This window comes from Podarcis muralis, chromosome 6 (genome assembly GCF_964188315.1).
Source record: "Podarcis muralis chromosome 6, rPodMur119.hap1.1, whole genome shotgun sequence".
Taxonomy (NCBI): Eukaryota; Metazoa; Chordata; class Lepidosauria; order Squamata; family Lacertidae; genus Podarcis; species Podarcis muralis.
The window spans coordinates 88673819-88699491 of record NC_135660.1 but is presented as its reverse complement, the minus strand read 5'-3'; the positions used below and the strand labels follow the sequence as shown (position 1 = coordinate 88699491).

Below are 25673 nucleotides of genomic sequence, written 5' to 3'. Positions count from 1 at the left end.
ATTTTAAACACAGACTTCCTTCTGCCTAATGAGAAACAGCTTCGAAACTTCGCAAAGCTCTGTACAAACATAAAATGCTGCCTTGTGCAGATCACAGGGAAATAGGAAGCCGCCTTTTATGGACTCAGACCCTTGGGCCATCAAACTCAGAATTGGCTATGCTGACCGGGAGTTTCTCTCCAGTGCTTCAGACAGAGGACAGTGGTGGGTTTAGGGGAGTGGAACTTTGGCGGCACCACAACCCACATACAAACAAGTCATGCTGTCATCAACTGAACACAACCAACCCAAGTCTGGACCCCCTAATCTCTCGCAATGTCTGTGAGGTGCAAAAGGCCTGTGTTATGCTGACACAACCCGCTACACTAACACTGTGCAACAGAGTGAAAAAACAACACCCCTTCCCTCTCTTTCCCCCCAAACTATAGGATGTCTATGCCAAAAGTGTCTCTCACTACATCCAGGAATGCCCAAAGTCCGTTTCGGGGGCCTAACCTGGCCCATCGGTTGGTTTAATCCGGCCCCCATAGCAGTTTATTTCCTGGGGTAAAATCCTAAAAAAACCTCAACGACTTCAATCCTAAAAAAAGGTTAACAACTCACGGCCCTTTACTTCATCAAATATGGCCCGCTTTGAAAAAAGAGACGACTGTAAACGAACTGTGAAAAAGACGCTATGACAGGCATCCCCAAACTTCGGCCCTCCAGATGTTTTGGACTACAATTCCCATCATCCCTGACCACTGGTTCTGTTAGCTAAGGCTCATGGGAGTTGTAGGCCAAAACATCTGGAGGGCTGCAGGTTGGGGATGCCTGCTCTATGAATTGAATCTTTAGTTTAAAAACCTATGATGTAGAATGGAAGGTGGTGGGTGGGTTGCTGATTTTTGGCCTCACACAGGGTGCTGGAGAAATATGAGACCCAAAGGTCGGCCACTGCTGAGGATGTCTCAAGACCTGCTTGGAGGTCCTGGGGACTGAATCTGGGATCTTTTGCAGATACTCTATGGTCCATTTAGCCCATTATTATCTCTGCAAGATGGCACAGACTCTACAGCAGCCTACAGATATAATGATGCTCTCCAGATGTTTTGAAACACACCTTCCGTCAGACCTTCCGTCAGCTGAGCTTTCGCCCACAAGCGGAGCTTTTGCCCAGGATACTTGCTGTATGGGGAAGGAGCACAGATGAATTTATGAAACCAAAACTCATTGGTTTGGAGCTGCATGCGGAAGGTCGTAGGTCCGATTCCTAACATCTCCATCTGAAACTCTGGAGGGTCCTTATGTTCCAAACCTTGGCCACAGGAAGAACCCAAAAGCAAAAGAGAAGAAACAAAGCCTGCTTTCTCTTAACTTAAAAACCTTGTGGAAACTCTCCTATTTAAAACTCATTGTTGCTTAGATTCCACACTGAATGCACCAATAACACAAGGCGTTAAAAATCAGGCCCACCACCCAACAGATTGTGGTGTCCAACACGGATTATTAAGTATTTGGCAAGCGAACCAACCACATTCAACACACTCCAAAGAACTTTGCAACAGTGAAGGGGCCTTGGCCTATTCACCAGCTGTTTTCGAACAGGACGGAGGATTTTTAAGATGTTAAATATAAGTTTAGACGGAAACTTAAAAAACAAGACTGTAAAACCTAGCCACATGGAAGCATGCCAGCGGTGCAGGAAGAGGGGAAAGCGTATTAGTAAGATAAAATTAACATTACCAATTTTTCATTGTTCAGAACAGAGGACCTTCCTGGCTGATATTCATAAATGCTTTTAGGTTCAGCGCGGTATTTTCTTGTGTCCACCTTCTTGTCCGGAGGCTCCCAATCATTCCTGGGGCGGAATATAGTTTGTTGTTGTTACAGAAATGAAATATTTTCACTGGGAGGCTAATCCTAGTTTTATCACAAAAATGCTTCAACCAAAAGCAAAAATCAGGCTTGGAGAACCGTGTGGTTCAAATTAGGGGTGTGAGGAGTTTCTTTGACTTCCTACACTGATACGCCAAAGCATAATTCCTGTTGTCAAAAATGCGCTGGAGCCCATTAACCAAACTGTAATTACTGCCTTATGTTTGGAACCAGATGCACGCACAAAGTATGCAAGCACCTCTCCTTTCTCACTGCACCAAACACACTTGGTTTGAACTGAGGGAAAATTCAGAGGCTTGTGGCAAAACAGGTGGCGCAAGTTAAAGCGCTCCTGGCGAGGAAAAACCAAGTTACCTTTCAGTGCTCGGTTTAAGAGAAGAGGTACGAGCTGGCAGGGGCAGAGTGGCAGATCTCTTGACCACTTTCTCCATGTCGATAGTGTCGTTCTCGCTCTTGGAACGGGGTACTGAAGTCTGTGCTCTTGCTGAAAAGGGAGCATGAAAAACACACACACAACATGGTTACGTCTGAAAGGGAAACGACGAGATCTCAATGTTCTAAAACGTTAAAGGTTTTGCGTTCTAGAAGCACCACGATAATGGGATTCAACAAAGAGCCCACCAACATGCTCTCTTTCATACCATTCAAATCTTTAGCGTTTACATGAGTTCACCTCAGACTTTGAAACATCCAGGTACTTACTGTCTTTGTAAAAGGAGTACTGAGGCACATAGGAATCGGAATCTTCATCTGGAAAACAAACGATTTACAATCACCACAGGTATGTCATTATGCACCTATGACTTAAAAGAGTTTCGCCTTCTGTCCTTACAGGGTTCCAAGGGCAAATGCAGGTATCGTTTTCAGTGTTCTCATCCCTGTGGGGAACGGCAGCAGGAGGAAATGAGAGAGGGAAGAGAGAGAGGTCTGCAAGGTTCCTCTCTAACCATGGAAAAGGCAGGTGTTTGAAATACCGCAGTTATTCCTTTCAGCACCAGCTGAAAGCCTCTTTGCCTAAACGACCCCACACAGCAGTTTAGAAAGTTTGCATGAGCTTTGATTTGTTTTGTCTGCTCTATTCTGGTTTTAAACTTTCTGGATGTTTTAAACTAGGGGAATATCTTTTTCAGTGATAATTTAATTGTTTTAACTTTTTCATAAACCACTTTGAGGTTTGTTCTATAAGCCAGCAGTATACAAATTTTACGAAACACATAAATACACACGTGTTCCCATGTTTACCTTTGTGCATGTGGCTGTGAGAGCTCCTCCTCCTTCCATGCTTGACTACTAGAATGGCTGGATGATGATGATGATTTTATTTATATGCCGCCCACCTGGCCGGGTTTCCCCAGCCACTCTGGGCGGCTCCCAACAGAATATTAAAAACACAACAAAACATCAAACATTTAAAACTTGCCTTCAGATGCCTTCTGAAAGTCAGTTAGTTGTTTATTTCCTTGACATCTGATGGGAGGGCGTTCCACAGGGTGGGTGCCACTACTAAGAAGGCCCTCCACATCAACTCAGCATCTTATTATGCTCAGTTCTAGAAAACTTGTGTTCCAAATTACATATGTCTTTCTTCTTCTTCTTCTTCTTCAGAGTAACAGCATTTGTGAAAGAATGCCCACCAATCTAGATATACAGTGGTACCTCAGGTTACATACGCTTCAGGTTACAGACTCCACTAACCCAGAAATAGTGCTTCAGGTTAAGAACTTTGCTTCAGGATGAGAACAGAAATCGTGTTTCGGCAGCGCGGCGGCAGCAGGAGGCCCCATTAGCTAAAGTGGTGCTTCAGGTTAAGAACAGTTTCAGGTTAAGAACGGACCTACAGAACGAATTAAGTACTTAACCCGAGGTACCACTGTATAGGAATCCTATTTTTCATAGGGACTGCTGAAAATATCCTCATTCCCAACACCATAGCAGCACTGATTAGCAAAATGGAATAAAATAAATAAACTCTGGGTTGGGAAATGGGTGCTGGTATTCCATTCATCCCTAGAAAGACTGTCCATTACCTCCTGCCCATTACCCACCAACAGTTCTGAGGCCTTCTCATTTGACTGACCAGTTTCCACTATGTTTGTATGAAGATCTAATCATCCTCAAGCAAGGTCACACCTCTATACTTCTGAGGACCCTTGGCAGCATTTTAGCTGTTGCAGAATTCTCACGGTGCAGAATTGTTTGGGAAGGCTGACCTGGAGCTTTCCACTGCCTTAAAGTGGAAAGAAGAAGCCTTCTGAGTCAAGACAGGCAGATGGACTCAGCATATCTGCATGCCAGCCGACACACCTGAACATTAGCTTGCTCAGAGAGAGAAGTCAGGCCCTGATGTTTATTTACAGGCCTACAAGGATTCTCGTTGGCTCCCCATACCACCCGATTCCCACTGAGCTGAAAGCTTCACTTCATCCTCTGGTTATCTGCACTTGACAGTTTAGGTTGGCTATCAGTTTTCTCAGCTTGAACGCTGCCACTGTGGCACAGAAGAAAAGCACTTGGGTCCATTGCCCAAGTCCCCAGTTCTCTTGCCTTAAAGGTAAAGGGACCCCTGACCATTAGCTCCAGTCGTGACCGACTCTGGGGTTGCGGCGCTCATCTCGCTTTATTGGCCAAGGGAGCCGGCGTACAGCTTCCGGGTCATGTGGCCAGCATGACTAAGCCGCTTCTGGCGAACCAGAGCAGCGCATGGAAACGCCGTTTACCTTCCCGCTGGAGCGGTACCTATTTATCTACTTGTACTTTGACGTGCTTTCAAACTGCTAGGTGGGCAGGAGCAGGGACTGAACAACGGGAGCTCACCCCGTCGCGGGGATTCGAACCGCCGACCTTCTGATCGGCAAGTCCTAGGCTCTGTGGTTTAACCCACAGCGCCACCCGCACTCTCTTGCCTTAAGCAAGAGCAAAACCTTCTTGAAGCGATGGCAGCCTCCTGCTGTAGAAAGCGTTCATTCTCTGTAACAATAAAACAGACCCGCAAGCTTTAAAACAAGCTAGAAATCTGCTTTTTCACCACCCAATGCTCCAAAACAGCACGCAGGCTGTCCTCCTAGGCTTGGCATACTCAGCAAGGTTCCTGCGGCAGCAATCTCATTATAAGACGTTGCCACAAATAGTTTGCCATGGTGCTCAACAAGGGCTTAGGAAAGTCGTCGTCCCCTCCTCCTGCAACACGTCTGAGATGCATCTAGTAATCGCAGTAGCTGACAGAATAACAATTCCACACCAGACGGTTTCCAACCTTGGTGTCCTGGGTCGCTCTGGAGCATCGGACGCAACACTGCCGGTACCGCAAAGGGGCTGAAATATTCTAAACATTCATTTGCTGCTAAGTGGCTTCCGAGTCCATGTTGTAAATAACTTTATCGCACAGGCATTCCTTGCAGTGCATAGCATTTTGACTGAAGGCCTCAAATGCCCACATAAGATGGAACAGAATCTTGTTATCCGGGATCTCTGACACAGAATCTTGTTATCTGGGATCTCTGACACAGGTTCTTCTGCCACCAGAGACCATTTTTTTAACCCCTGGTGTCAGAGGGTGAGCCTCATACATGCAAAACACATGCGTTTCCAAAAGGGTTTTTCTAAAGTCTTGAGCTATGGGTCACTTTTACAGACAGCATGCCAGATTCTGCGCATCTAAGAGCTTGTACTTGTTGCCACTGAGAGTGCACCGGCTATGGAAAGGCAGCCCCCAGCAAGCCCCACACCGCCAACGAAGTAGGAAGTATTACACAGGTACAAATATCTAAGTTTATCTAGAAGTGCATGGGGGAGGGGGCAGCTAACCGGGGGCCAGAATCAGAGGAGCTTCAATGAGTCTAAACATTTTGAGTCAGAGCATAAATGCACGATTATACATATACATATTGATACATATTTAGAACTTTTACGTATCATACATGACACGTAAAATGCTAAGATACGTATAAATATGTGCAAAATCGCACAGTATAAATGCACCGCTATACACTGAATATGTATAAATTCATATGTTCAAAAATATAGTAAAGGTTCGCTATCTATGCTAGCATTCGATTGATGTCGGAGAGAAATTGAGTTGAGAAACAAGATTAAGGGTACATATTGATATAAGAATGTATTAGATAAAATGTAAAGGAATATACAATAATAAGAGTACATTCATTTTTTAAAAAAGAATATACAAAGAGATTGATAGGAAGTCCGTAGTGTTGGTACAAATATTATTTTGAAATGGCTTTATGTCTTTCTTTTTTCTTTCTTTAGGTACATAAATTTGGTATATAAACTTTGTATACATGTTGGATATTATATTATAATATGCCCTGTAATGTAATATGATAATGTATACATATGTGACATAAAAATGTTAATAATTAATAATTTATATATAATTATATTAATTATAATTTATAATAAATAATATTTTTTAAAAAAAGATTATGTATAAATTCTGTCTCTGTGTGTTAACTAAATGTCACATCAATTGGTCATCTCTTTCAGTTGATTTTGTTAGTCTTTTTTCTTCTAAGGCAGGATCTCCCAAGCTTGGGTCTCCAGCTATTTTTTTGGACTACAATTCCCATCGTCCCTGACCACTGGTGGGAGTTGTAGTCCAAAAACAGCTGGAGACCCAAAATTGGGAAACCCCGGCTAAGGTAATCTTTAAAAAGTAGTCAGGGGAAGGGAAAAACGCAAGACAATATTTTTTAAAAATACACACTAGGTTAAATGCTATTATTTCAGGGTGATCAATTAGCTGGCATCATGAGCCCAATTCACTGGGACCGCTTTCAGCAAAGCCCCCCATGGAATGAACGGGGAATGTGCAACCGAATGGCTCTCTTCTCAGACCAGTCCTGTTCCATCCAAAGCCGTTTGCGCTTGGTGGATTGGGCTCAGTGTGCCAGGTAAACGACTGCAGATGCGCGCCTGGGTACCTTGGATTGAGCACACAAAAACCAAGCAGATCCAAGTCCCGCTGCATTAGTCCGGGGGCTGTTAGAAAGCAGAGAGAGCAAGGCGAAGCCAAGAAAGCTGGTCCGACAGTTAAGGCAAAAAAGTTAACTGACAGCAGATCATTAGGAAGAAGCAAACTAAGGTAGGGGGAAGAAAACTCTGGTTGGAAAGTTAAGGAGGAGGAAGCAGCAGCAGCGCTTGTGCAAAAGGAAACGTTGGCCAACCACGACTATTTACCTTCAGATTTAGGGCTAGGAGTAGACACAGGAAACTGGTAGGTAGGAGAATAAGGATTTTCTTCTGCAGCGGAGAAAAGCAAGGGAGTTGGACAGCAGTGGAGGAAACGTCACTCCCCCAATTCCCTATCCCCATTAAGCTTCTCGCACCCTCGTTCGAAAACAGTGTTACATCACACACTCCAGACAGAGAAGAAAAGGTTAGAAAGTATTTTGCCTCCACACACATCACACAAGGAGGCAAACTGAGCACCACTCAAGAGCCAGCCATGCTGAAAGGACAGGCATTCAACTAAGTAGCACGCTCTAGTGTGAAAGATTTAAGAGGATGGTTAAAAACCAAACACAGAACAAGTGGCTAAGCTTGTGGGTACCTTTGGTTTGGGGCTGGATATCAGGAAGTTCGGGGAATTTGTAGGTAGGGCAATAAGGGTTTTCTTCAGGAGGGTCTGTGCAGAAAGAGCACATTTTGGGGGAAAGGACAGAGAGGAAAGAAATGAAGGGAGAGATGGACAAATCGGTGTGAATCTCCTCGCACGCGCATGTCGAGAATTGTATTTGACGTTGAAGCCCCCCGCAAAAAAGTGCAGAAAACATCCATTTAGCATTCTGCTGTACCCTGAGGCCAACTATCTCTGCGCCCTTCTTTCAAGCCCCATCCCTGGGTGGCTCGTGGTCTCCCTGAGATGGCGGTTCGCTACTTCTGGGTCACGTGGCCAGCGTGACGCCACCGTTTACCTATCTATCTACTTGCACTTAGGGGTGCTTTCGAACTGCTAGGTGGGCAGGAGCTGGGACCGAACGACGGGAGCTCACCCCGCCGCGGGGATTCGAACCGCCGACCATACGATCGGCAAGTCCTAGGCACTGAGGTTTTACCCACAGCGCCACCCGCGTCCCCAAGAAATAAATAGAGAGAAACAAATAGCAGTGTTGCGAGAGGCATCAAGAGAGTCAATGCCAGACAACTGAAGAACAGGACACGTATCTGTCATGACTAAGGTCTTTGGGGGACAGAAAGTGGAAAGTGCTGGAAGGTTCTAGCAGGCTCACTTATTGTTTTGGCTACCTCAAGGTCACGCTGAGGCAGGAAAGATAAATCCCTGTGTTCAGCGAGCTACTCTCTCTCTCTCTCTCTCTCTCTCTCTCTCTCTCTCTCTCTTTTTCTTTGATTGCACATTGCATGTAACAAAGATTTTGCCTCAGTAAAGTTTTTCCTTTCCCTGTGGATCTTTATTTACTGCAAGACACTGTCCGTCAGTATCAGCCAGCCAGTCCTTAGAGGGCAGCTGATGCTAAGAAGGCTGTGGGGCCTTATCTCAGGCCCTGCCCTGATGGTGTGGCGCTTCTCCTGGCTCTGCCCCCCCCCCCCAATTCCAGGCATGGATGTTTGCACAGAGAAAGGCAGGCAGGCCTCTCTGCACGCAGCCTTCCCAGGGCCCTCAAATCCCACATGCTCCTGGTTCCTGGATATGCGAAAGCCTAAACGCATGGAGGTCCATGTGCAAAATGTTCCACACCTTAGACATCCATGTTAACATGTAGGGGGCAGGGGCAGAGGTGGCAGGAGCTGCACATTGCAAAGATATGGAGCCCCTTTCATGCCAGGACTATAGGTGAAAGGACCCCTGACCATTAGGTCCAGTCGTGGCCGACTCTGGGGTTGCGGCGCTCATCTTGCTTTACTGGCCAAGGGAGCCGGCATACAGCTTCCAGGTCATGTGGCCAGCATGACTAAGCCGCTTCTGGCAAACCAGAGCAGCCAACGCCAACGCCGTTTACCTTCCCGCCAGAGCGGTACCTATTTATCTACTTGCACTTTGATGTGCTTTCGAACTGCTAGGTTGGCAGGAGCAGGGACCGAGCAACGGGAGCTCACCCCGTCGCGGGGATTCGAACCGCCAACCTTCTGATCAGCAAGCCTTAGGCTCTGTGGTTTAGACCACAGTGCCACCTGCGTCCCGAGCCAGGACTATAAACATGTATAAAAATTCAGACACACAGCATCCATGGACCAACGTACAAATGATGCTAAAGATGTGTAAACACAACACACCTCTCCTTTTTTGCTTTTTAAATGACAGTCATGGAGGCGGGCATAGGGTCAGAGTCAGATCCGATCACCTCCCTCCAAGCTGCTGTTAGCGCCTCGGGGGAGACCTTCCCTTGGCCTCCACAAACACTTAATGGCAGCTCCGGGAAAGGTTGGATTTTCTTTGAAACTCAGCCATTCCTCCAACTGCTATTTAAAGGACAAAAATAAGGCAAGCTAAATGCTATCACGCATGTAACCGCGTGGGTAGTTTGGCTCCCCAAGTCCGTTCTCAACCTTTCTCCTGGTGCTCTGGGTACCTTCAACATCCACTAAGGGCTGCCCACAGATTTGAACTCAGGGCTTCTGAGGGAAACAAAAAGCAGGCAGGCAAACGGTACCTTTTGTCAGCCTGTGAATCTGCTTGAACATCGTCTTGTACCAGTCCTTTGATCGGTCCGTGTTCTGATAGAAAAAGAGACAAAACAAGTCACTGGCGCGAGTTCATTCTGCCGGTCGAAAAACAAAGAAGCTCGCCTCACGGCATGCACTCTGCTCGTTCTCTGCGACAATAACTGCATCGCAAAGGTTTGTCCCCTGCTGCTGCTCTGTCACAGCTTGACCAACAACCTGCAAACACTGAGGGAAATTTAGTGGTGCAGCAATAAAAGGATGCCGGCACATTTGCAAAGCTAAGCAGGGTCCAGTATGGTTTCAAATTGGATGGGAGACCGTGCATTGAGATTCCTGTATTGCAGGGGGTTGGACTAGATGGCTCTTGGGGGTTCCTCCTAACTCTACAATTCTCTGACTTTTGTGAGTAACTGAGCTGGCAGGGTTGCTGTCTCTCGGCCCAACTCCTAAGCTGCCATATTAAAGACAGGGTGAATAAAAATCAATTATTATTATTTTTTAATAAAATAAAAAAATGGATTTTTTAAAATTTAAATCGGATTTTTAAAATAAAATGCTTTTGGAGGAAAAAATATTTCTAAAGACAGTTTTCTATTTAAGTTACTTTACAGTCCAAAGGCTATTCATCAGGAAATAAGGATTTGTTTTAAGTTTTTCATGTGTGCTAAAACTCAGTCTAAGTTTTTTTTTAAAAAACAACCTTTTAACCACATCAGTTAACCAACATGGATACATATGTTATTGTTTTAGTTAAATAAATTGTTTAAATTGTTATTAAGGAAATCATTATTTTTCTCCTTCCAATAAAGTACAGAAAAGTTGTCCAAATATAAAGTTAACTTATTAAACCTCACAATAATTTCATAATTATCTGTCTATGTATTTCTAATAGTAGAACCAAATCAGTAATTTTTGATATAACTGTAAAAACTACTCTGAAAATTTACTGTTCCAAAAATGAAATCTTCATCTGGTTGTAAATATTAGGATTATACCAGCAAGAATGAGTCTTTCTGCAAAAAAATAATAATGATTTAAATGAAGTCTTACTGACTAGTGATTTAAATCAAGTCTTACTGACTAGTGATTTAAATCAAATCCTCCCGATTAAAGATATTAATTGTGTGTAAAAAGCGCACTGCAATGCACTGCATTTCCGACTCCTTGATGGGCTACCTTCCCAGGTGGACAAGCCTCATCTGCCCCTCACTTCCGTCTAAAAACATGTGCAGAATCTTCCTTCTCGGCCATTAGACTCACTATTGGTCTCATCTGCTCAGCCTGCCAGAGTCTGTCCTAGCATGCAGGAGACAGACAAGTCCCTAACTCATAGAGGGTTTGAGACCCACCGGTCTCAAACCTTCACCTGGTTTAGTTGGCCAGTCGAAGCCATTCCCGGATTGTGGCCACTGTTGCATGCTGCCAGGAGCCACAGGTGAGTGCTGAGTGCAGGGTGGGGGCCAAAGATGAACAAACCACTCCTTTGTCGTCTTCATCTTCTTTGGCAATCACTCGTAGCCAAGTAAAATTGTCTTCCATAAACACGGTTTTAACAATGAGTCCGTAAGTGACTGTGGAGGCCAATTCTGGATCCACATGTCCTTCCACAGTGGGGACATTGGTTTCTAGGTGGGAGTTGATCATGGTGTGGATTTGCCAAGCGTGCCTTCCTCTTAGCACGTTTCTCCCTTGTGCCCTGAGTTGGAGTGTCTTCAAAGCCTATGACACCTTTGGTAAAGGCTGTTCTCCAACTGGAGCGCTCGCAGGCCAGTGTTTCCCAGTTGTCAGTGTTTATACTACAGTGGTACCTCAGGTTACAAACGCTTCAGGTTACATATGCTTCAGGTTACAGACTCCGCTAACCCAGAAATATTACCTCGGGTTAAGTACTTTGCTTCAGGATGAGAACAGAAATCGTGCTCCAGCGGCGCGGCAGCAGCGGGAGGCCCCATTAGCTAAAGTGGTGCTTCAGGTTAAGAACAGTTTCAGGTTAAGTATGGACCTCCGGAACGAATTAAGTACTTAACCCGAGGTACCACTGTACATTTTTTTTAGATTTGACACCCCATACAGGTTAGCACAAATGAATTTATGTGGAAGGAAAATGGGCCAAATTTCCTTACCCTTAATGGAATGCCTATGTCATCCGGTGAGGAATCGGTCATGTACTGTGGACTCTTAATTACTTTCTTCCTTTCCTCCATTCCTTGTTTCTTGCTTTGGCTCATCTTTTCTTGGACAGGCATATAATCTACTTTATCCGCTAGTGGCACATCTATCGCTGGCTCTGTAAACAAAGGAAGCAAGTCCATCGCTTTGATTTCCAATACAATCATTACACAATATCCAACATCAATCACTCCAAAAACCTTGGCAAAACACTGATGAGTCTGACTGTCCCAAGACAGCAAAATAATTTGAAACGTGACCGAATAAGCAAGGGATTTTTACAAGGAGCCGTAGCCCATCAATGTCTGGGATTTGACTCTAGCCACTAATTAACCAACCAGGCTAAACATGGGTTCTCAAAAGCACTACCTAATTCTAGCAATATTTATAGGTAAATGTAAAGGTACCCCTGACAGTTAAGTCCAGTCGTGGCCGACTCTGGGGTTGCAGCGCTCATCTCGCTTTACAGGCCGAGGGAGCCGGCATTTGTCTGCTTCTACAGACAGTTTTTCCAGGTCATGTGGCCATCATGACTAAGCTGCTTCTGGTGAAGCCAGAACAGCGCACGGAAATGCCATTTACCTTCCCACTGGAGCGGTACCTATTTATCTACTTGCACTGCGTGCTTTCAAACTAGTAGGTTGGCAGGAGTTGGGACCGAGCAACAGGAGCTCACCCTGTCATGGGGCCTCGAACCGCCGACCTTCCGATCGGCAAGTGCAAGTGGCACATTGGTTTAAATATTTATAGGGCTGAGCAAAAAATGGCTTCCCCCAATTCTCCACGCTATTTGTGGGTGGCAAAACTGTGGTGGTGGGGAGACATTTCCCCCAAATATTCTTTGGGGCAAGGTGGGATTCTCTTACTGTTTGAAGTGGAGGCATTAATGGGGAATTATCAGGGGGGAAATTCTGCAATAACTCACTGAAGCTCACTTAAACTCAAAAGAATTCTATTCTTAGCTCACGCTGGTAGATGAAGGAAGCGCAAAGTTAGGACAGGAAGATGGCAGGAACAGGAGCCAAGCCTGTTGATTCCTTCAACAATATTAAAATATATGGGATCTGCAAGGCAAAGGCAAAGGGACCCCTGACCATTAGGTCCTGTCGAGACCGACTCTGGGGTTGCAGCGCTCATCTCGCTTTACTGGCCAAGGGAGCCGGCATACAGCTTCCGGGTCATATGGCCAGCATGACTAAGCCACTTCTGGCAAACCAGAGCAGCGCACAGAAACACTGTTTAACTTCCCGCCGGAGTGGTACCTATTTATTTACTTGGTTGGCAGGAGCTGGGACTGAGCAACGGGAGCTCACCCCGTCACGGGGATTCGAACCGCCAACCTTCTGATCGGCAAGTTCTAGGCTCTGTGGTTTAACCCACAGCGCCACCTGCGTCCCATGTATGGGATCTGCAGTTGCACTCAAAATCTTCCCCGCTTGTAATGTTGGTGGAGAAGTTGAGAGGACCATTCGGTTGAACTCCCCAGCCAGCTTGGAGGTAGTGGGACAAGAAACGCACCAAAAGAGGAAACTCCAATAATGTTCTTTTCTGAGAAATTTGGCTTGGCCTTCGTACCTTGACGTTAGGTTGCATAACAAAATGCTACAATGGGGAATCCTTCAAGTCCCACCTCTGAGGAAATTCCCATGAAGGATTTCAGGGGTGAAAAGGACACAGGACATTACAACTTCCCTCATCAAAAGTTTGCCAAGTTGCAGGAACTCTGATATCACTGCGTAGCATGCACGGGAGAAAGACCAGATACTAAAATCATGCACCCAGCTGTAGTACCCAAAGCCAACCAGAGCTGTATGGTTCAGAATGGGATGTTGAAATAGTGCAGGACAAGGCTCATGCAGAGAGCCAGCTTCAGTCATTGAGTACCCTTAGCAAATCCTATATAGAGCCACTTCATCTAATACTCTTAATTTTTTTTAATATTGTCAATTAACCTGTGTAAATTGCTCCTGAATCAGTTTGTTGCAGGGTGGCATACATGTTTTGAATAAATGAAAATACTGATTGTTGATCTAGGTTTTGAATGAGGGGCCTGCTCTTAAATATAGCACAAGATTGACAAGCGAAGGAAAGGTCTCGAAATCACTGAAAGTTCAGCATCGTAACCCTCTAAATTCACCACAAGGGGCAGTTTAGCCTAATCCAGGAATCGCAATGGGTTTGCTAAGAAAAAGTTGTTGTTTTATGGAAAGCAAACCAGAGAAAGACCAACAAGTTTTAAAAGTGGGAAATTTAAACTGAGTTCTGGGGTCATAGGTACCTAGACCGAAAGGAACATTAAAAAAGTAATTGTCCCAGATTGAGCACATAATATGAGTAAAAATCTCAAAGATGGAAAGAAACAAGTAGGTTCCTCCCAGGATCTCTACTACGACTTGTGCTTGTTTAAACATGTTCACCTTGAACAGGGAAGTGGTCAGGACTGCTTGTGACACCAAATTTATTAGAATGGTACAAGCGCACGGTTTCAAACGGATCTCTCCAAACTTTACAGATGGGAAAGAAACTGGTGCAGGAGGCTCACTTTGAGCCGGGAGTTGAACCAGCATCTCTAGGTGGAATAAGAGTTCAAGAGGATTTTTCACTTAGAAAATAAACATGACTAAGAGTGGTTAGAGAGTCCGACTAGGACTTGGGAGGCCGGGGTTCGTACCTCAGCTGTGCCATGAACCTCACTAGGTGACCAGGGGCCAGTGAGCATCTCTCAGCCTTACCTACCTCCTAGGGGAGTTGAGATGATAATATGGATTGTGGGAGAACCATGAACTGTGCGTTCCTTTGAGGAGAGGTGGGATAATAAATTTATTGTTGTTAGCCGCCCTGAGCCTGGCTTCAGCTGGGGAGGGTGGGATATAAATAAATTTATTATTATTATTATTATTATTATTATTATTATTATTATTATTATAAATGCATAACAGGGATGGGCACACAATGCTGCTTTCTAAGATTGTGTACAAGGAAGGTAGGTAAAGGTAAAGGGACCCCTGACCATCAGGTGCAGTTGTGACTGACTCTGGGGTTGTGGCGCTCATCTCGCTTTAGTGGCCGAGGGAGCCGGTGTACAGCTTCCGGGTCATGTGGCCAGCATGACTAAGCTGCTTCTGGCGAACCAGAGCAGCCCACGGAAATGCCGTTTACCTTCCCGCTGGAGTGGTACCTATTTATCTACTTGCACTTTGATGTGCTTTCGAATTGCTAGGTTAGCAGGAGCAGGGACTGACCAATGGGAGCTCACTCCGTCACGGAGATTCGAACCGCCGACCTTCTGATCGGCAAGCCCATGAGGCTCTGTGGTTTAACCCACAGCGCCACCCACGTCCCTAACAAGGAAGGTAAAGTGACATTTATTGGTGGCGGTAGGAAGAAAATACTTCACAGGATCAATTAATTTATGGCAGGAGCTGCCACAGGATGTGGTGAAAGCCACTAAGCTGAGACAGCGTTAAAAGGGGATTTCATAAATACACAGGTGCTAGGCCGCTCTTCTCTTACAGGAGAAGGAAATGGGCGAGAAGAATATATGAAAGCTTACTGCACTTACACTGGCAACCCGGCCTGTTAGCAGCTTGTAAGTGTAATCAGTTGATAAATGTAGTTGTTCCTTTCCCCCTTCTACATTTGGGTCCAGTTTAGCATCATTTAAAAGCATGTTCGGTTTTAAAGCATGTTACTATCTGAAGGCATGTATGTGGGGCACACTATTTTTCATCCAGGCTGGGAGCCCTCCTCAAGAATTGGCTCAGGTGAGGTGCAGTGGCTGTGCGAAGACATGCGTGCAAATTTCTTGCAGAACTGGACAGAATAGTTGTGTTGGGGGAGCTCAATATCTTTCTCTTTTTTTAGTGGCAAGGCGCTGTGTAGCTGTCAAGCATATTTATTGACTATACATCCTTGCCTTTCAGAATCTAATACACCCAAGGCAGTCTTAAAAGAATTCGCACGCTCCTTCCAGCGCTTTCAAGAGAGAGGATATACTTCGCAGCGACTGAGCGGACAATAATTCATCTACCCCTTTCAGTAAAGGCTCTTCACTCGCGGATTCACTAAAGGTACTCTGCTAAGTCACAAAGCAGTGCGCTTCTCAGGTGAACACAGCAGCAGGAGAACAGGAGAAGAAAAGGAGGTGGCAACATTTGGGGCAGCGTACCTGATAGGCTACTAAGCCTTTTTTGTTGTTCTGTGGGAGAGGAGAAAACGACAGACAAATAAGTGGTACAAACACCAGAGACGTGAGCGCTCTCAACTCTTGCAGTGATCTGGGCAGGCATAAATAACACATGCGGTACACAAGGGCTTAGGGGCCTCCTTATCAGATCCTGAACCCAGGGTCTTCCCACCAAAGCAAGCTAATGTTCAGCCCTGCACAACTTCAAAACGGCAGTGCTAGACAACGTTCCCAAGTCATTGATACCGTGAGTGAGTTGTTCCAAACAGGATGTATAAATATCAAAGCTCAAAAAAACCCCCACACCTCCAAGCAGTGAGTTTATTATTAGTATCTATATATCACTTTAGACTGTTTATCTTGTGACCTTTTGCAACGACTTTGGAAGACTCGTAAATAATTATTATATTCAGATTGCAGGTGCGGGTTAAGTATGAAAGAAAGGGTGGCTTATCGAAGGCCACTTATTGACTTAATGGGCAGAGGCAAAATTAAAATGAAGGGTTTCCAAGGTCGTCACTTAATCTCATCGTTAACATGCTGTGACGGCTCCCTGCAGTTTTGTTTTTATTTTAAAGGAAAATCTTCAGGCAGTTTACAGATAAGATAAATAAATAGATATACCGTAATTTTCCGTGTATAAGACAATGTTTTAGAAATCATGCAAAAAAGTGGGGGTCATCTTATACATGGGTAGTACATAGGGTGGACGTTTGATTGGTTGCTGCCGTGGCTATCAGAGGCTATTGGGCATGTTATTGGTTGCTGCATCAATTGGTGTTGTTGATTGGCCAACGCTGCGGCAATTGGGGGGGCAGGGGGGTTTGCAGCTCCCGCCGGCGAGGATACAGACGGGAGGCGGATTTTGTGATGCGTGTGGGTGAGCGATTTTCGGCATTCCCCTCTAAAAAAAGCTTAGCAACCCTCGGTAATTCCCCTCCCCAACAACTTTTTGCCATCTCTCCCCATTTTCTGAAATTTCAGTCCCCAAAAATAGGGGGCGTCTTATACATGGGGGCGTCTTATAGATGGAAAAGTACGGTGTGTGTGTGTGTGTGTGTGTGTGTGTGTGTGTATGCATATGTATATCACAATGTCTGAAATAAGGAGGCAACCAGTAGGGCTGGGTAATATATCACAGAGTTGAAAACCAGGTATCACCAGCTAAACATTGTGATGCACCAATATATCATGGCGACTGAAATAAGGATGGAGCTATGTAGAGGCATTAGCTGGCTTCACGGTTTTCCCCGCATCGTAATTCTTACTGGCTCCTGCTCTTGTAATTAGCTGCCCCCTGCATGAGACAGGGAAGAGCTGGGCCAGCAGAGGGGCTGCAGGAATCGAGAGAAGCATTGGCTGGCTTCATGGTTTCCCCCACATTGTGATTTTTTGCATAACACAGACACACACACACACCATGCTTTGTGATAGATTGCCAGATTGAAAAATTATGAAACCGATGTCACGACTTCAAACTGGTTTCGGATGACGTATCGATATATAACCCAGCCTTACTCCCATCCCATTGCGAATGCCCTGTCATATATACAATATTTTTCGCTCCATTAGACACACTTTTTTCCTCCTAAAAAGTAAGGAGAAATGTGAGTGCGTCTTATGGAGTGCATGGCGCTGCGCAGCGCCCCTTCAGCGAAGTGGGAGGAGGAACGGAGACCCTTCTGTTCCTCCTCCCGCTTCGCTGAAGGGGCACTGCGCAGCACCTGTCCTGTGAAGCCGGAGGAGGAACAGAAGGAGACCCTTCTGTTCCTTCTCCAGCTTTGCTAAAGGGGCGCTGTGAAGGAAAGGCGCTGCGCAGAGAAAGAGAACTGCGCAGCGCCCCTTCAGTCTCCTTCTGTTCCTTCTCCAGCTTCGCTGAAGGGGTGCTGCGCCTTCTCCCTCTCTGCGCAGCATCTCTCCTGTGAAGGAGAGGCACTGTGCAGAGAGAGAGAACTTCGCAGTGCCCCTTCAGCGACGCGCCGTCCTGGCTTCTGCCTTAGCCCTGCGCAGCCTCTTCAGGCAGAGGGAGCCTTCATCCCACTGCCCTGAAGAGGCTTGGTGCAGTTATCCCAGAAGCCAGAACAGCCACACAGTATCCCAGAAGCCAGATCCCTCTTGCTGTTCTGGCTTCTGGGATTCAGAATAATTTTTTCTTGTTTTCCTCCTCCCAAAACTAGCTGCGCCTTATGGTCTGGTGCGTCTTTTGGAGTGAAAAATACGGCAATTGCCCTCGCTGAAAATTGCCCCAAGTTGAGCTGGAAAAGGCAATATGTTGTTACCCTTACCTCTGTTGTGCTGCAAAAGGACGATGGTGGGGTTGACTATGGTGGTGGAGGGGTACCCAGAGGTGGGTTTGCTGGTGAGAGTTAGGGAGCCATAGCACTCTGTGCCACTGCTGGACTTGGGCGCTTCATAGAGCAGAGGACAGGGGTCCTGAAACGGAAAGGTACATATGCCGTTATTGCCCAAGGGCCACAGGGTACCCAGAGGAAAGCCGCTTTGCAACAGAGAACAAACAAACCCGAGAAAAGTTTAGTTCGATGCACCGGCACGGCGACTTTCTCATTGCCGTTAGTATACACAGAGGGAAGAGCCAAAACGCCTTTTTTGCACTGGAAGAAGGAACTGTAATACATGGCATACAGCTGGTGGCAGGAGTGAGCTGTTCTGGTTACAGAGATACAGAGAGAGAGAGATCTGTGTGTTCAGACCCATGCTTCCTTTTAAAAAGAGGTGTTCCTTTCACAGAAACCGTCAGGCATGCAAAATCCATGCAGTTCCTGAACGAAAGCTGGTTACGGATTACTTGATAAGGGAGAACAGGGAAATAACTTTAGGACGCACCGCCCTTTGCAAGCTGTTAGACAGCAGGACGCCGGGGACATCAGGACAATGCGAAGAACAGGTGGAGAGCAACCGGCAGAGACAGGAGAGAGGAAGGTAGAGGATCACATCCTTGGGCCGACCGCAGCCAGCTGCAGAAACTGCTTATTTGTTATCACTGACATAAGAACTGCTGTTAAATTTTTGTGGCGGTGGAGTAAAGGTGGCCGTCAAGATGAAATGACCATACTGACCCTGAGATTTCCAGTTTAGACCTACCAGAAGGATTTGTTCAAAGTGAGCAGCGAGTGGCAGAAAATTAGGGCACAATTGCAAGTGGGGTGGGGGAGGAGGAATAGCCAGTTGGTAGAGCATGAGATTTTTTATCTCAAAGTTGTGGGTTCAAGTCCCATGTCAGGCAAAAGGTTTCCTGCATTGCAGGGGGTTGGGAATAGATGATCCGTGGGGTCCCTTCCAACTCCACCATTCTGTGAGTGTGCACATTTAATAAGGTAAAAAGGTAAAGGACCCCTGGACGGTTAAGTCCAGTCAAAGGCGACAATGGGGTTGTGGCGCTCATCTCGCTTTCAGGGCGAGGGAGCCGGCGTTTGTCCACAGACAGCTTTCCGCGTCATGTGACCAGCATGACTAAACTGCTTCTGGGGCAACAGGACACCGTGACGGAAACCAGAGCGCATGGAAACGCCGTTTACCTTCCCGTCGCAGTGGTACCTATTTATCTACTTGCACTTTGACGTGCTTTCAAAGTGTTAGGTTGGCAGGAGCTGGGATCGAGCAACGGGAGCTCACCACGTCGCAGGGATTTGAACTGCCGACCTTCTGATTGGCAAGCCCAAGAGGCTCAGTGCTTTAGACCACAGCGCCACCCATGTCCGCACATCCAATAAACAGCATTTGAACTACATACAGCCCATACTGATCTCCTACTCATCTTTATGATGCATAGCCACTTGTATGAGCCAGTGTGCACCAGGAAGGACAATCTCAAGGCATGGGGTTTCCTGTTTTGGGTTCTCCTGTAAAAGCAACTCCATGAAGTGCCAGTAGGTGGATCATTGGGCTCAAACCAGCATGGCCTGTGTTCACATCGGGCACTGAAAGTCCCTGGATGACCCTGGACCAGCCACCACCTCTCAGCCTAATGCCACAAGGATGAAGCGTTTGGGGAAACCATGTGTGCTGCCCCTACCTCCCCGGAGGGATAAAATGTCAAAATTCAATTGCATCTCCCCCCCCCCTTTTTTAATTGAACACTTTGAATCAAACCAGAAGTACAGGAAATTCGAATCCAAATGTGCCCCTCTGGGGTTTTTGTTGTGCTACATGATATTTAAAGATCAACAGAATCATCGAGTGACCACCAGAGCTCCATTTGGTCCCACAATCACTTTTAAAAAGGTAAAGGGACCCCTGACCTTTAGGTCCAGTCATGGCTGACTCTGGGGTTGCGGCGCTCATCTCGCTTTATTGTCCGAGGGAGCCGGCGTACAGCTTCCAGGTCATGTGGCCAGCATGACAAAGCCGCTTCTGGCGAACCAGAGCAGCGCACGGAAACGCCGTTTACCTTCCCGCCGGAGCGGTACCTATTTATCTACTTGCACTTTGACGTGCTTTCGAACTGCTAGGTTGGCAGGAGCAGGGACAAAGCAACAGGAACTCACCCCGTCGCGGGGATTCGAACCGCTGACCTTCTGATCAGCAAGTCCTAGGCTCTGTGATTTAACCCACAGCACCAAGCACTTTTAGCAAGCATATAAAAGCCGTTGGGGGAAACTGGAAGTGAGGTGACTTGCTTAGCTCCCGGCCCCACCATTAAAATAGGTTTGTTGTTGTTGTTTTTGCTGTGTCTGGCTGCCTTTTGAGACTCAAGGAAGCCAATCCAGTAGAAGCCGAATCTTGAAGAAGAAAACCATAGAGACTGGCATAATTTGCAGCCTGAAGCTGGAAGAGTTGTGTATGGAGATCCTGGTGGCATAAAGTACTTTTCACCAGGTCTGGCTGTTCTAATTGGGGCCCTCCGGACAGAGGTAGCCTGCCATGGGCAGAGACAGCCGACCAGCCTTCACTGAGCTTAGATAGCTCAGTAGGTTAGAGCGTGGTACTGATGATGCCAAAGTCACAGGTTCGATCCCCGTATGAGGCAACTTCCTTGCTTGCAGGGAGTTGGATTAGACAATGCACAGAATCAAAAGAGAGAGTTTAAAGACTTCATCTGTAGGACTGCAAATTATTTGATGTGTTAATGTGGGTGGGAGTCATTAAAATTGCAGCTGCAATATAAGGCTTTGCTATTCTGACTGGTGTGCAACTGGAATTCATAAGCTTTTGGAATGCAGAGTTAAAGCAAATTATCGAATCATCAATTCTAGCACGCGGGGGCCCAACAAAATAATATAATTTGGTATCTGAACAATTGGAAATATGAATTGTATTATAATTTGGTACTGTGACAATGAGGCTTTTATGGAGTTATTGTAATCGAAAACTAATAAAAATTATTTATTAGTGTAATAATAAAAATTATCACACACACAGATGATCCTCAGAACCCCTTCCAGCTATGATTCTATGAAAGGCATTGCATGTGAAGCTGTCTTTAAAGACCTCTTCCCACTGCCAGGTGACTAAATGGGGCCTAGGAAACTCATGTGTTCTGCAACGCAACAATGGCAGATGTGCTTTTGTATGCAGATGTGAAATTGCGAATACGAAGCTGCCACAAAGGAAGAAGCCCAAAGACATTGGCATAACAGCTACCCTATGTCCTTCCATGAAGGTAGTCTAAAGCAGTGTGGAACACTAAAATGGAGTACTTCCATCAGGTCAGGAGGCTGGGATTTGTAGTCCAGCGCCATTTGCAGGGCACCAAGTTGGGATGTGCCTTGTGCATGGCCCTGGTTATGGCCAAAGGCACAGAGCAGGGCTTCCCAAGCTTGGGCCCTCCAGTTGTTTTTGGACTACAACTCCCATCACCGCTAGCTACCCGTGGTCAGGGATGATGGGTACTGTAGTCCAAAACATTTGGGGAAACCCTGGTGTAGAGTTTTCAAATAGGAAAGGACAAGGAAAATACATTACACGGCCGAAGGGTGACTGAGCAAGAAGTGGGGGAAGAGACACACATGCAATTTAATAGCACATAAACAAGGTTTCGGTTGTCATGCTGCTGGCAGAGAGCACCTTGTTCAAAGTTTAGTATGCCAGTGAGAAAAAAAATAAGGTCATTTAATCCGGGAGCATAAATTTAGCAAAGCCGTCACGGTGGCATGTGGCAAGGCTTACTGTGCGCAAGATCATTCCTGTGCTCTCGGGCTCCGACACACTGTCTGAGACCTCCGTGACGGGAGGAATCAGCACAGGAGGAGGAGGAGGAGGAGGTGGTGGTGGTGGCGACAGTGAAGGCAGTTTCGGGCGAACGTGGGGCACGATCCCCGACGAAGAGGACGGCTGGTTATGTTGGGAACCTTTCTGAAGGTGAGGGGGAATGAAATCGTCTAATGTCGGGAAGGTCAGGAGTAAGCCAGGAGCAGGCGTGCTGTCAGAGAATGCAGAGCTTTGGCCATATGGCAGGAGAGGCGGTGGAGGTGTGCTTGAGCTGGCTTCTCGCCCACGGTCGGGGTATACCTGTTGGAATGGCACTACTATAACCTCTGTATGAGCTGGGGTGGCGGCGGCAAAGCAAGTCGCATCCTGTGGGAGATAAGGTGGGATTACACAAGAGTGGGGGACCGAAACAGTGGAGGTGAGCAGTGACATGCAAAAGATGCCGCACCTCGTAAGACGACATTATTTTACCCAAAGGAGCAAGTTTTGCACGGCGGCCATTAAAAAAAGACAACAACAATTCACACAACTCCCGGGCCCCAAACCCACCTTCCAGGTCACCTGCCATCAACAGATCAAGCAATCCAAAACCCCTTCGAATATACGGTCATCACCTGAGGGCAGTTTTGTGCCAGCTGCTATGTTTCCTTTAGCCTAAGACAGAGAGGTTTCACAGAACGGCACCCATCCCAACCTCTCCAGTATGGTTTGGGCTTGAGGCACCCACCCCCCCAAAACCTTGCAGCCGCAATCTCCACACAAACATGCATCCGTCTCGGAAGGAAAGGCTGTCGGTTATTCAGCAGGAGAGAGGGAAAGATCCAAATCGGAAAGGAAGGCACTGGTGCATTTCACGCCGGTGGGAGAAGGAAAAGAAAGATACAGCCGTGTGAAAGGGGGAGGAAAAAAAGGTTATGAAGAAAACCAAGTACCCTGCCATGTTCCTTTGCCTTGCATGGATGTTGCTGGGGCGGCAGCGGCGGCTGAGCAATGCACGGTTCCTTTCTCATCCTGTCCTCACTGCAAGTCGTATGTGGGAAGTCTGCCTTTGTGTCGCCAACATCCTGTGGAGTCCTGGAGGGATGGCTCGGACCATAACTAACTGAGTCTCCACTGAGAACAATATTAAAGAATGGCTTGGGAGGGGCAGGAGGAGGAGGAGGAAGAGATTTTCCAGTATCTGTTACAGAGGAAGCAGGGGAGAAGGCTGGTGCCACAGTGACCTCAGCTCCAAAACGGGCGCCTTGTGTTTGGCCATCTGAACGGGCAGTGGAATTTCCAAACGGAGCTGAACAAGTGCTGTTAGATAAACAAGCTACATATAGACTGCTGACCTTTTTCTGCGCTCTGGTTTCGTGGTTGGGTTTCAGTCCAGCTTTACCACTCGGATGTTCCTCAGCAAGCGCCAGGGTGTTTTGGTGCTCGGATGACGCGTCGGGTAACAAGGAGCGACTTCCCGACCGCGATTGCCCAACATGCAACCCCCTGTCTGCGGGGATCGAGCCAGCGGATTTGTAGGGAGCCGCGACGAAGGGTTTGGGCGAGGAGGAAAAACTGGGCCGGCCCTCGAGGCTGGGTCGCAAATGCGGCTTGGGTGCGCGAGGGTGCACACAATCCGTTATGGGAATGGGCTGCAGGACAGTTATTGCGGTGCCGGTGCGAGGTCGCCATGCAAAGCTCTCCTCGTTTGGAGGAGAGGGGTGGGGTGGAGAAGGGGTCTGTCCAGTTAAGGGGTTCAAAAGGGGGGAAAGTCAGCACCGTACAAAGGAGAAAAAGAGGAGAGAGAGAAATGAGTTGGTCAATAGACTGAGGTTAACAGGAAGAAACGAAACTTTAATATGGAATGTCAAAGTCGGCACACAGCTCATTCACTCCCGTTGTTGAATGAAGGATTTCCAGATCTTCACATGATGAGCTGGTGTATCATTTCAGTGTATCATGTATTGGCTGAATACCCAAAGCCCAGATCGCTGTAGCTGTCTATCACACTGAAGTCAATGGTATGCATTTCCTATCCGATATCTTTCCAAACCAGGGAAAGAGTGGAACAGGAATTGAAATCAAGGTTTATAAGAATCAATTAAATTGCAGGAATAAGTTATGTTGTGATCCTTGCTTATATACGTATGTGTTATATTTAAGATATGTTTTTCTTTCTTATTACCTTGTATTTGACTGTAACACAGTGTGCATTGATGATATGATTAAATAAGAAAGCAAGTAAATAAATAAACAAGAAGTCAATGTCATGTACTGCTTACAGTAAGCACGTTCAGTTTTCTACTTAGTTGACAAACCAGGGAAGCCTGAGGATTTAATGCAACAATCCTAACCATGTCTACTTAGAAGCCCTATTGCATTCACTGGCGTTTACTCTCAGGACCACAGTTTTAGAGGTGGTGAATGTCAGCTCTGAATCCCATCATCCCTCCCAGGATTTCTGGATATTGGAATGAAGCTCAGGAACTTATTCAAAACAATCAACAATATTACTTCTGAGTCTGTACAAAGCCAGAGGTGCATAAAACAAACAGGTCCTTTGAAGGAAAATGCTTATGTAAGACTAATAATGCATTTTCCGGGTCTGTTATGAACTCGTATCATTGAGTTACCAACACCTTCTTAACAGCAGAGTGATGGAAATCTACCACGCAACCTTAAGAGTGAAACTTGTTGATACCAAATGAAAGCCCTCAATCAATGAGCAAGTCAGATTTTCATTACAAAGTGCACTAGCAGAGACCATAGCTGTCAACTTACAGATTTGAAAATAAGGGACCAGCAGCCTCAAAAATAAGGGATCAGCAGCCAATATAAGGGATCAACAATTACTTTGATAAAATACATATTTTGTTGTGTGCAAATGGCTTTAGATACTTATTAGGTCCATAAATTACCATATAGCATATATTCAACACAAAAAAACCAGCAACAATTTGTTGTTGACAAAGGACAGCTGGACATAGAAAGGGCCCCATTACCTTCAGTAGCTTATTTAAGGGACATCATCAATAAAGGACAGCAGTGGGACATGGCGCTGGGATAAGGGACTGTCCCACCAAATAAGGGACGCTTGACAGCTATGGCAGAGACCCCATTTGGAGTGAGCTTCTGCACCGAACTCAAAATAGTTGCATAGTAAAAAATGGGGGGGGGAGGGACAAGACAGACCACTAAAATGTCATTGTAATGTTTCCATTGCTGCAAGCTTTTAACAGTGCGCGCACGCGCGCGCACACACACGCACACACACACACACTCATTTAGCTGGCTGGGGGGGAAGAAAAGAGGTGAAATGTTTCTTTTCAAAAGATGGCAGAGACTTCATAAAAGCCAAAGCATCACGTACACCGAAATCGATTATAAAATAAAATTGGGTGATATTTTTCATCATCTCATCAGCCAACATGTACCAATAGCTGTCATTTTGAGATCTCAAGTACACCACAGTTAATCCTCTTTGATGTATTGAATATACTGCAACATGTTCTACCAGAATAAGTCTCATAAATTCTGAGGGATTAACAGTGGTCCTAATTCAAGGGGAACCTGTAATTGGACTCCAGTTCCCATCAGCCCCACTGCGGCCAGTGATTAAGGATGATGGGAGATGTGGTCCCACAATGTAGACATC

The 25673-nt window shown here is 46.2% G+C and overlaps 1 protein-coding gene across 1 annotated transcript in view; it reads right to left on the bottom strand.

The window, feature by feature from the left end:
- The window catches only part of SORBS1 (sorbin and SH3 domain containing 1), a 112717-nt gene that overhangs the window by 53096 nt on the left and 33948 nt on the right, over positions 1-25673 (bottom strand). Inside the window, exons 8-16 of the mRNA XM_077930695.1 lie at positions 21998-22405; positions 18157-18304; positions 15854-15883; positions 11640-11803; positions 9504-9567; positions 7445-7519; positions 2581-2628; positions 2233-2362; positions 1726-1840 (exon numbers count right to left, since the gene is read on the bottom strand). Of these exons, the coding sequence (XP_077786821.1) occupies positions 1726-1840; positions 2233-2362; positions 2581-2628; positions 7445-7519; positions 9504-9567; positions 11640-11803; positions 15854-15883; positions 18157-18304; positions 21998-22405 (1182 nt within the window). The remainder of the gene's footprint in view (positions 1-1725; positions 1841-2232; positions 2363-2580; positions 2629-7444; positions 7520-9503; positions 9568-11639; positions 11804-15853; positions 15884-18156; positions 18305-21997; positions 22406-25673) is intronic.